Here is a 10,252-nt window from a genome sequence, read left to right as displayed (position 1 = left end):
ACCCATTTTTATGAGAAATTGAACATTTTAGTTGGCTATCCCTTTAAGAGATAGTGCTGGCTCATTCTAACCCATATGCATCCATTCCATCTATGAACTGTGTATGAAATGTGCTATACAGATAAAGTTTTGATTGATTGATTGATTGATTGATTCCTCTGGCTATTGCTGCATTGAGAGATCCATTGGTTTTGATTGTGCTGTGCATTGTCCGTCTCAACAGGGTTGATGAGCTTCCTCTGTTCCTCTAACTTGTTCTAGATGTTGGGGACTTGCTGTCATGCCTGTGTGATCCCGTGTAAAATCATGACATCATTCTTGTTTCCGGCACTGAAGTTCACAGTTTCATGCCCACGCTGTGCGTCATCACCGGCTATTTTAAGTTAATCAAAGCCTGACAATTCTGTGTGAAATTCTTGTTTTAGTTTGAATTATTTCTGATAAAAAAATAAAACAAAAACATTCACATGGCTGAACCCCCCCCCCCCCCAACACACACACACACACACACACACACACACCCACACACACACGTCATCCTCATTTTGAGATAAATTCCTGTGTTTTGCAATAGTAAGTCAACTCTGGTGCAATGTAATCACAATAAAAAAAGAGAAACTTTGCCAAAACCACATTAAGGCTTCATGATTACTGTGATGGATTTTCTAGCTCGGGCAATTTTCAAATCGGTGAAAATTGTTTTTCATACTGTACAAAGATGAATGGCAGCAAATGTGCTTCTTCTGAAGGTAGGGAAATGAACACTGATATCTCAAACTATGCTGACTGTATGCAGACAAACCAGGAATTCTGTAAAGCAGAGGGGCATCCTAGATCAGTGGTTCTCAACGTGGGCTCTGGGGACCAACAGGGGTCCTTGAGGGGGTTCCAGGGGGTCCCCAGCAAATTGATGAATTGTTAAACCTTACACCATTATTTCATTTACAAGAAGTGAACACAATTAGAGAATGAAGAAGAATGACTGTTTTGATGATAGTTTCACTGTTATCTCTCTACCTACAATACAGATAGTCATGGAATTCTGGACAAAATCATATCTGACAATAAAGATATTGTCAGATTTGGGTGCAAGAGACAAAATCTCATCAAATGGGGGTCCGTGGCCCTAATGTGGATTCAATTACGGGTCCTTGATATGAAAAAGGTTGAGAATCACTGTCCTACATGATTGGCACACATTTAAAAAAAAACAAAAAAACACTGGTATTATCCTTTAATACACCTTTAATATTATGAGGCTTTCAGGGGGCTGATTCCCCCGGTGACCGCCTTCCTAGAGGAGGGCGCTCTCGGTCTAGTTATCAGCATCCTACTTTAGGGTTGTGATGAAAAGACAGTTGCCCCTGTCTTCCTCCTGTTCCGGTTTGGCTGTTTAGATTGTTTTCTTTACAGTTGGCCGCGGCAGCGCACCGTGCAACCCAAACTCACCCGATATGGATTTCTCCATCCGCGCAGCCAACCTGGAGGACTGCAAGGACATTTCACGGATGATCTTGGTGAGCGGACACGTGCGCGCGTCCACGCGTGTATATGCCTCGTGCACGTGTATATGACTCAATATAATATATACTATATTGGTGTATAATAGCCTCTGACACATAGGCTTACGTCAGGCGATCAATTCACATAGACGTAGCCTATGTTATTGTTAGTAGCCTACTGGATTATTATTGAGTTAGTGGTGTTTTAATAGGATGCATTGTGTTGTTTTACGCGTGATATATGTAATTGGAAATGCATCAGTAGCCATTATGTGCCACTGTGATACATTTTCAAAGCAGACATGGTCATGAACATACTAGACTGATGTTAAGCTGTTATCATCGATATTGTTTAAAAAAGGCATGCTGATAGTAATCTTGGCACAAATGTCTATAGTGGAGAGAACTGATAAATGTGCTTTCATGTTTTCCCAGGAACTGGCTGAATATGAGAAAGTCTCAGACAAAGTGAAAGTCACACAGAAAGGTATGTAGCCTGCGGTAATATCAACACAAATATCAGTCATCTATTTAAATGGGTTTTAGTTGCAGTCACTTGCTTTATACTGTGTCCTCTACCTTACTTTTAATGTTCGAATTTATTTGACATCCATTAAAACAAGTTGAAGTCGAAGGGAGACTATATAAGGCAGCAACCCAGAAGTTTCAAACCAGCACATTGTCATATTACATTATCATTATCAAGTAAAAAGCCAACAAAAGACAAAACAAGTGAAATAGAATGAGTGGTAACAGAGCAGAGCGGTGCCATAGTCTGGAAACCAGATGAACAGCTTATTCAAACCAGTGACAGATCTAAGGATTCTTCTTCTGTAGCCTTATTTGAAGTCAGCGAGAGATTCTAGGCTGCTAACTTTGCACATTTGAGGCTCCAACTGGCAGCGAGAGGAAGCTGTTTGAAAAATCTGAACTTCAGTACCTAGAAATCATGTAATGTGGATGGCATGCTGCATGCCCTATAGGGAATTCAGGTTTTTTCTCATTTTTTCAGGGTGTGGTTACTGGAAGTTGCATGTGAAGGGTCACTCTTTAACAGCATGAGTGAACATTCATTTGGGACTGCACCCATCTGTTTGACCTTTCAACACAACAGCACACATATTGACACACAGGCTTTACACTGTGTGTTACTAACATTTGATCTGCTGGGAAGCAACACAAATGTGTGTTTTCCCAGACTAGACACATGGATGTGTTGAAAATGACACACCCTGTTTAAAGGCGCTATGTGTAATGTTTTAACATCAATAAATCATTACCACATTAGTATAATTACTGTAAACAAACAAGACCGTCACCAAGATATTGTGTGCCAGCGGGTCTGATTTCACGGGAAATCTGTTGTACTGCTTTACGGCCCAAAACAGGAAGAGGATGCTGTTCTTCCGGCGTAAACAAAACTAAAACTTTCTGAGTTTCTTGCCATGACAGATGGTGGAATGAGTGAAATAGAGAAAGCAAAACAATACCAATAGCAGTGAGGTGAGGTAGACGCAAGCAATTGTCTCGGCCATGGTCTCATTTGTTTACAGTAATTATATCAAGCTTTTCCATTAATCTGACAGTTTCTCTGTTGTTCATGTGCAGACTTGGAGCAGGACGGATTCTCCAAGAACCCGTTCTTCCACGGAATCGTCGCCGAGGTTCCGGAACAGCACAGGACCAAAGAAGGTGAGGGAGAACCTTTTCCTTAACGACCAAGGTTATGTGTGGGGACTGGTGTCATACCTATCTGTGTCTTCCCGACTCACAAAACCCTCTCAAGAAAACAAATCTTCCAAAGTACTATTTTTAAAAGTGATCAAAACGGTTCTTAAGTATTTTCTTTCCTCTTATTGTGCTTCCTTAGATAAAAGTTGTAAATAAATGAGATTCTTCAAAGCAAAGTTCTCAAATATGTTCTTAACGTTTTAATAACTATACTGAACAAAAATATAAATGCAATATGTAAAGTTTTGGTCCCATGTTTCATTAGCTAAAATAAAATGCCCCATCCATGAAACGCTTATTTCTTGTGCACAAATTTGTTTACATCCCTGTTAGTGAGCGTTTGTCACCAATTTCTTACTAATCTTTGAAATTGTGGCATGTTGCATTTATATCTTTGTTCAGTATAAGTGAACCTTCCACTTAAAGTTGTTGCAATAAGCCTCCAAACTCAGTTCATTTAAACACACACTTTTGGACATTGAAGTAGGTGTTTCAAAGTATAGTTTTACTTACTGTATCTCTTTTTATTTGGTGAACGTCTGATGTCTCATGAAAAGAAGCAAGCAAATTAGACAGTTACAGTTAATAGGCCTTTAGCCAAAAGGCAGTAACCAATGTCTGAGCCTTGTCCCAAACTTAAAGTCACTAATTTGAGTAAACCACAAATATAGCCAATAATTGTTTGTTGTTTTCTAGATGGAAATACTGTTGGTTAACCAGACTCTGGCCAAAGAGCTGCAGCTGGATGGGAGGTCTAGCTCGCTAGGCTAACTATGGGCTGCAGTTAGGGAGGACAATCTTTAACTTTATGCTTGTCTGCTTGTTGAGAAGTTTGTAATTAAGAAACCGAGAGAAGTTGGTAAGAGGTGACACTAATCTTAAGGGAATATTGGGGAATTGCACTCAAGAGTCCTCTTAAGAACTACCTACATTTTTATCTTACTTAACTTATTAGGTAACTTATTAAGATCATAGGTCACTTATTAAGATCTATCTTAGGAGCAGTTTTGTGAATCTGGCCCCTGAATTTTAGTTTGAAATTGATTCAATAGACAAATAGAATAATTTGAAGAATTCAGTTCCAATATATGATATCCATAATTTGAAAAAAGAGACACTTGCTTTTGCCAAATTATTGATAGCACAAAATTAAAACACATTATGCTACTTTTTAAAAGATAGTAGGTAACTGTGGCCCTTTGTTGACAAATTACTGACACTAATACACACACTATATTTTAGAGATATTGATTGATTAGGTGCATTTATTTTGTAAATGGACCATTATGTAACCCTGTTGCACCTGTAGTCATTCGCCTATCTCCCCTTTATCACCTGTTAGACTGTCAGGAAGTAGCAGGTTCATTAGCCCGTATTGGTCAGGTTTGTTACCTAACTGCACAGCGCTGATCTGATCTGGCCCCTCTCTCTGCCCACCGCTTACATAACAAGGCTGACGCATCTCTTTTCCTGAGACTACAGTAATGAGAACATTAACATTCTCTCTGCTGCCCCGCTCTGCCTCTTTCTTCCATGACACAGCCCTTTTTCCATCGTCACCACCGCGCCGCTCTCCTCTCCACCATATATCTGCCTCTATACTGAGGAGGGTGTGTGTGTGTGTGTGTGTGTGTGTGTGGGTGTGTATGTGTGTAAGCATGGGGGCGGAGTCTGCATATATGCATGCACAGACTTTATTAGAGGTCTGTGGTCGTCGCCAATGCATATCATATGTAGATGTTTTTCAGTTAATTCTTCATTCACGCAGGCAGGACAGTTAAGAGTAAATTCTTAATAACAATGGAGGATGGGCAAGAGGCAGATTTTCTATTGAGGGGCATAAAATAATATAAAGAAACAACAGAGGCAAAGATAAGGACGTAGGAGCAGATAAGGTTACAAGAAGCACAACAGAGGAACACAACCATGCAAATGACGCAACATTTATGGCAGGTAATAAATGGTGGATAGTAGTCATGAAAGCAGAGCAGGACCATGGTGCGACTAATGAGCAAGACTATAAGGACAAGACTAAATAGGCAAAACAACATGACACACACAGAATTTGTATAGTAACTCAAGATCCTGCACAGGCTTCAGAGAGAATGCCTGTAAGATCCAGTGCGATGATTTCAACTCAGTCAGGAAAAGTTTGATCGTTGATTTCTAACACAAAGAGCATCATTTTCTTTCAGTTTTTGGTGGTTAGATGGTGCAGATCTTGTAGGACTGAGTGAGAGTCTAACCTTCAGTATGATTGTGCCAATATCTTTATCTTTGGGGAGCAAATATCCAGTGTTGGAACTTCAGCACCCAGCAGGGAGATTTTGGCTAGTATGCTGTTGACCAATCAGAGCATTCGTTAAAACCTGGGTGTAGGTGACATCATTAACATCAGGAGGTAGATTGGAACTCTAAATCTGTTTTGTTTTTTTTATAAACATATTTTATTGGCATTTTAGGAATCATCACAAAACAGTACAGTGACATGAAATGCTCCTATAATGAACCCGTCCAGCCCCTCTAATTTGGTGAACTTTACATTAACATCTCCTTTGTAAAATTACACCATGAAATAGAGAAATGCGGTTCTCGTTGCACTGAACCTTTAAGTGCTGAGAAGTGCTGAGAGGTGGATTCTCTGTCTGCAGCAAACTGGAATGTGATATTAGCCTGGGGTGGGACTGGCTGAGCTGACTGTTTACAGACTGGTACTTGCAGATCCGGTATTGTAAAATGGTGGGTTAGGTTTCTAATGAGTTAGAAGAATAAGGTGGGAGATAGATCTAATGAGCGGGAGCCATTCATGTAGTGGATGTTTGTCTGAAAGCTTGAGAAGAGACTAGCTTAGTTACAAGCTTTTCTAACACCTTACATTTGCATGACAGGATAGAGATTGGCCTATGGCAGTTAGGATCAGCCCAATAACCCCACTGAATAAAGCACAAACCGAAGTGTCTTTCCATGCACCATGAGGGTTTCTGCAGTGTGAAGCGACAGACTGAGAAGGTGACAGCTTGTGGCTGCAGCCTTGAAAGAGGATCCATCAGATCTACATTTTTCTGGCTCAGTCTGTGCAGCTCACTTTGCGTTCTGTGATGTCCTGAAAGCTGAAGCTTCTTTAGGGAGCAAGGGCAAACGTAACTGATTTAATGTAAAAGCGATTTAAAAACTATTTTATCTATCACAATTATTTTATCAGAGAGTTGTCCCTTGAAGTTGCCCACTTTTGCTTTACGGATATCCTGGCTGCATTAAATCCTTAGGAGTTAGAAAGAGAACTGATCTGTGGTTGGTGAGAACCCGCCAGACTGCATTTTAGAGACGGAGCTCGGCCTGATCATGATTTACCCGAGCCTGAGAGGTTTTTGTGGGGGCGTGTTTGATAATTACAGCACTAAAGCACTAGATTGTGACACTGACTCCAGGCATCTACAACTGCAGCGATCCACTTTCCATACATTTTCACAGTGGCTAAGTTATGCAAAAGGAGAAAAAGAGATCACTTATAATAGATCAGGACAGGTCCTTTCACAGAAACATTCTTATGTAAACAAGCTATAAAGCAGTGATCACTGAGATCATTGCATAAAACTCAAAACCGAAAATGTTTGGAAGAATGACGTGCAGTTAGGGGCACACAATGCTGAAAAAAATCATACTGCGATTATTTAAGTTAATATTGCATGTGTGATTTGAATTGTGATATGATAAACATTTAAGTTAATATCTTAAGTTACGAGGCTAAAAGCACGTTTCTTTGATCCACTAGTAATAGAGCATTAAAATGAATATGCCAATATCATAATGACTGAAACCATTTAGGCGACTACTACGTTTATTTCCTCTAATTGGCAGAAGCACTCACCAACTGCTGAAAAATACAACTGCCACATGACATGAACAACATAAAACAAATAACAAAAAATGAATGCATTGGTTTGAATAACTTGAAATATTTTCAACAGCAATACACCTCTAATAAACGCAATAAAAATCTTAGGTAACAAGTTAATTGCAATGGCATGCGGAAAACTATTTCTCTGGGGGCAGAAGTCAGTACAAGTCTCTAAGTGGATAAAACACATCATTAGCACACAAGGCCATAAAAAGAAGCATTAGTATGCCTTGTATCTATCTCAGTGTTGCACTGCATCTGCTCACTACCAATCCCTGATGTATTGATTTGACATTTTTGTTTTTGTTTTTTGCTTTCAGGCCATTCCAAGATAGGCTACGCACTTTACTTCTACACCTACAGCTCATGGAAGGGCAGGGCCGTTTACATGGAGGACCTGTACGTCATGCCTGAGTTCAGAGGTGCAGTGAGACTATCTTTGACTGCTTCAATGACACTTAGAAGAGAGAATAAGGGGTGCACTGTTATTGTATGGTGAATATCAAAGAGTAGAATTATTTGCTGTAAGTAGCTTTGATCAAAAAAAGATTGTATTCAACACCAGCAAAGCACATGTGTATGGGCATGAGTGTCTCTAGTAATGCCTGCTGTCTGTCTTCCAGGGAAAGGGATCGGTAAAGCACTGATGAGCAAAGTAGCACAGGTGAGTAAAGGTCGACCCATCATGCAACTGTGATGACTGGGATAGAAAAGTATTCTTGGAATCTCAGGCCTTTACTTTCTCGTAGCCGTGTCTCTTACGCAAACCATTTCCTCTACATATACACTATGAACTGCTTGCAAATTAAAAATGCATTACAGTGCATTACAGCCATCCCTTGTGTCAATATCAATGCTCTTGTGCCTCTTCCTGCTTCCTGCCTTACCCCCCCCCCTCCCCCCCCAGCTGGGCCTGGCCGCGGGCTGCAACCAGCTCGACTTCACCGTCCTGGACTGGAACAAATCCTCTCTGGACTTCTACATCGGTCTGGGCTGCCTCGACGTCACGGTTGAAATCGGCTACCACTGTATGCGCTGTCAGGGCGAGGCGCTGCAGCACCTGGCCCAGCCCTAACCCAACACCGGGGTCATGACCTCCTGACCTTTGCAACCGTGAGGTCAACCCACACAACGCAGGGATAGAGCACCACTCAGTGGCCCCGTTCCAACACTTGATAATGGCAATCTTAAGGCTAATTTCTCTATAAATATGTTGGATAATGTAATTGGCTTATTATGTGGTTCAGTCCCTTGTTAGTCTGCTATAATAAGACTTAAGTGATTGGTTTAACATTGGAGATAAGGATACAGTTTTAAGTATTGGAACGGGGCCCATGCAATACAAATAAATAGTACATGACCGAGGTACTGAAATGTGTATGTGTTGTTCGTTTTTTTTCTCTTTGTGACATGTTGTGACCCATAGCACCTTTGATTGATTTCCTTATTAAAGGGATAGGACAACCTCAGTTTTAGCCTTTCTCCGCCTACTGCATGATCAGAACATGTAAGACATTTCAGACTCTCTGCACCACCAAAACATCATTATTCAAATAAAAGCATTTCATTCTTCTAGTTGGCGATACAAAGCTGGGATTTTCACACAAAATCCAGAAAACAGACATCATGCATCAAAATTGCCATGCACACTGATTAACGGCTGAAAAAAAGTGAGTTCAGAGTGTCCTATCCCTTTAAGTTGCCCTTTGATATCATGTGATAATCTATGGCAACAGCAACCAAAGAGTCAATCACCTGTCCCCTCGTCTCCCAAAGGGTGAGTACTGTACAATCGTTGTGAAGCACAATGTGGTTTTTGCACTGGATTCTTCGTTAGGTAGATGTGATGCAACATAACTTTCATCTCGCATACTCTGATGTGTTGTTCAGCCTGTCATTAGCTCCTTCCACAACAGTTCTTACAGTTTTTCACAATTGTTTACACACTAAAACTGGAACTTGGGACACAATCACTAAAACCTGAAACTCATGTATCAAATCCCTAAACCAAGTCTGCAAACCTACAAGCACATTTTCTGCTTTTCACTCAGTTTGCAATTCTCAGTCACACTTTTTGCAAAACACTACACACAGTAATGTGTAGTGTTCTCTCGTTCTCTTCATTAGGCACAACATTCAAAAACTAAAATCGCATGTGTTCATTTGGAAGCACTGCCATCCCAAATGCTAAACTTCATTTACCAATTGTTCACATCCACTCATCACACATATAAACACTAATATCTGAATTGTTCACTCAGAAATCAGAGCTTTAGCTCTATAAAAAAAAAAGGCCACAAGTGAGCTCTCTTGTTTTTGCGAACAATGGAAACCAATGTTGCACTGAGAGCTAGAGGAAGAGGAGGACGAGGACAAAGAAGAGCAAGGAGAACAGTTACTGTATCTCAGATGAGATCGGGGTCACTGAGCTTCACTGCTGCTTCCATCATCCAGATATTCAGAAATGAGAACAGGCAAGTAGCCTACTGTCTACACCATGCTGCTGTTCTTTATACTGTAGTATACTGTAGCAGTAGTAGTAGTAGTAGTAGTAGTAGTAGTAGTAGTAGTAGTAGTAGTAGTAGTCCTACACATCAGTAGGCCCGTGCTACTCAGTGATGGTCATTTTATTGCAAAATTACATTTTGAAAAGAGATAAAATGGTTTTGAATGCAGTGTTTCATTTTGCCAGTGATTTGTGGGGTTTTGCATTTTGTGTTAGTGGTTTTGTGTTTAGAGTTTTGAGAAAATGAGCCCTAGTTTCAGAAAATGTGTGTAAGCAATTGTGAAAAACTGTAAGATAAAATTGTGCACTATATGATGGACCCAGTTGGATTCAACCTAAAATCCCCATCCATGCATCTTAAAGCAAACTGTTAGAAATGGATTGAGCCTAGAAGCAGACCAAAAAGTTCCATCTGGTGGTAATTGAAAAAAACAAAAAGCTTAGTCTTGGTCTCGGCTAAATCCATGTCTGTGAAACTGTCCTGTAAAAGTGAGAGTGATATAATTCTGGTCTGGAGTCCTGTTGTATATCCTGTATAATTTAAAAAGAGATTTTTTGTTTTGTTTTTTTTGTGTTGTCTCCAGGGATTGAATGAAAATAGTGGTAATTCTGTGT

At 40.2% G+C, this 10,252-nt stretch overlaps 1 protein-coding gene across 1 annotated transcript; it reads left to right on the top strand.

Moving 5' to 3' along the window:
• Positions 1 to 1,312: 1,312 nt before the first annotated feature.
• On the top strand, positions 1,313 to 9,123 carry sat2a.1 (spermidine/spermine N1-acetyltransferase family member 2a, tandem duplicate 1). Its single transcript, XM_071909121.2, has 6 exons — positions 1,313 to 1,517; positions 1,938 to 1,989; positions 3,111 to 3,194; positions 7,452 to 7,553; positions 7,755 to 7,795; positions 8,039 to 9,123. Exons 1-6 carry the CDS (start codon positions 1,455 to 1,457, stop codon positions 8,204 to 8,206), a joined length of 510 nt encoding a protein of 169 aa, XP_071765222.1. The 5' UTR covers positions 1,313 to 1,454; the 3' UTR covers positions 8,207 to 9,123.
• Positions 9,124 to 10,252: the final 1,129 nt, after the last annotated feature.

The sequence above is a fragment of the Centroberyx gerrardi genome, chromosome 23, assembly GCF_048128805.1.
Source record: "Centroberyx gerrardi isolate f3 chromosome 23, fCenGer3.hap1.cur.20231027, whole genome shotgun sequence".
Taxonomy (NCBI): Eukaryota; Metazoa; Chordata; class Actinopteri; order Beryciformes; family Berycidae; genus Centroberyx; species Centroberyx gerrardi.
This window is presented reverse-complemented; position numbering and strand designations above follow the sequence as displayed.

Bases quoted from the DNA above. Each gene is read 5' to 3' on its own strand.
- sat2a.1 (XM_071909121.2), top strand. From the start codon at position 1,455: ATGGATTTCTCCATCCGCGCAGCCAACCTGGAGGACTGCAAGGACATT. The intron at 7,554-7,754 runs GTGCAGTGAGAC...TCTGTCTTCCAG, and splicing joins CGTCATGCCTGAGTTCAGAG to GGAAAGGGATCGGTAAAGCA. The intron at 7,796-8,038 runs GTGAGTAAAGGT...CTCCCCCCCCAG, and splicing joins TGATGAGCAAAGTAGCACAG to CTGGGCCTGGCCGCGGGCTG.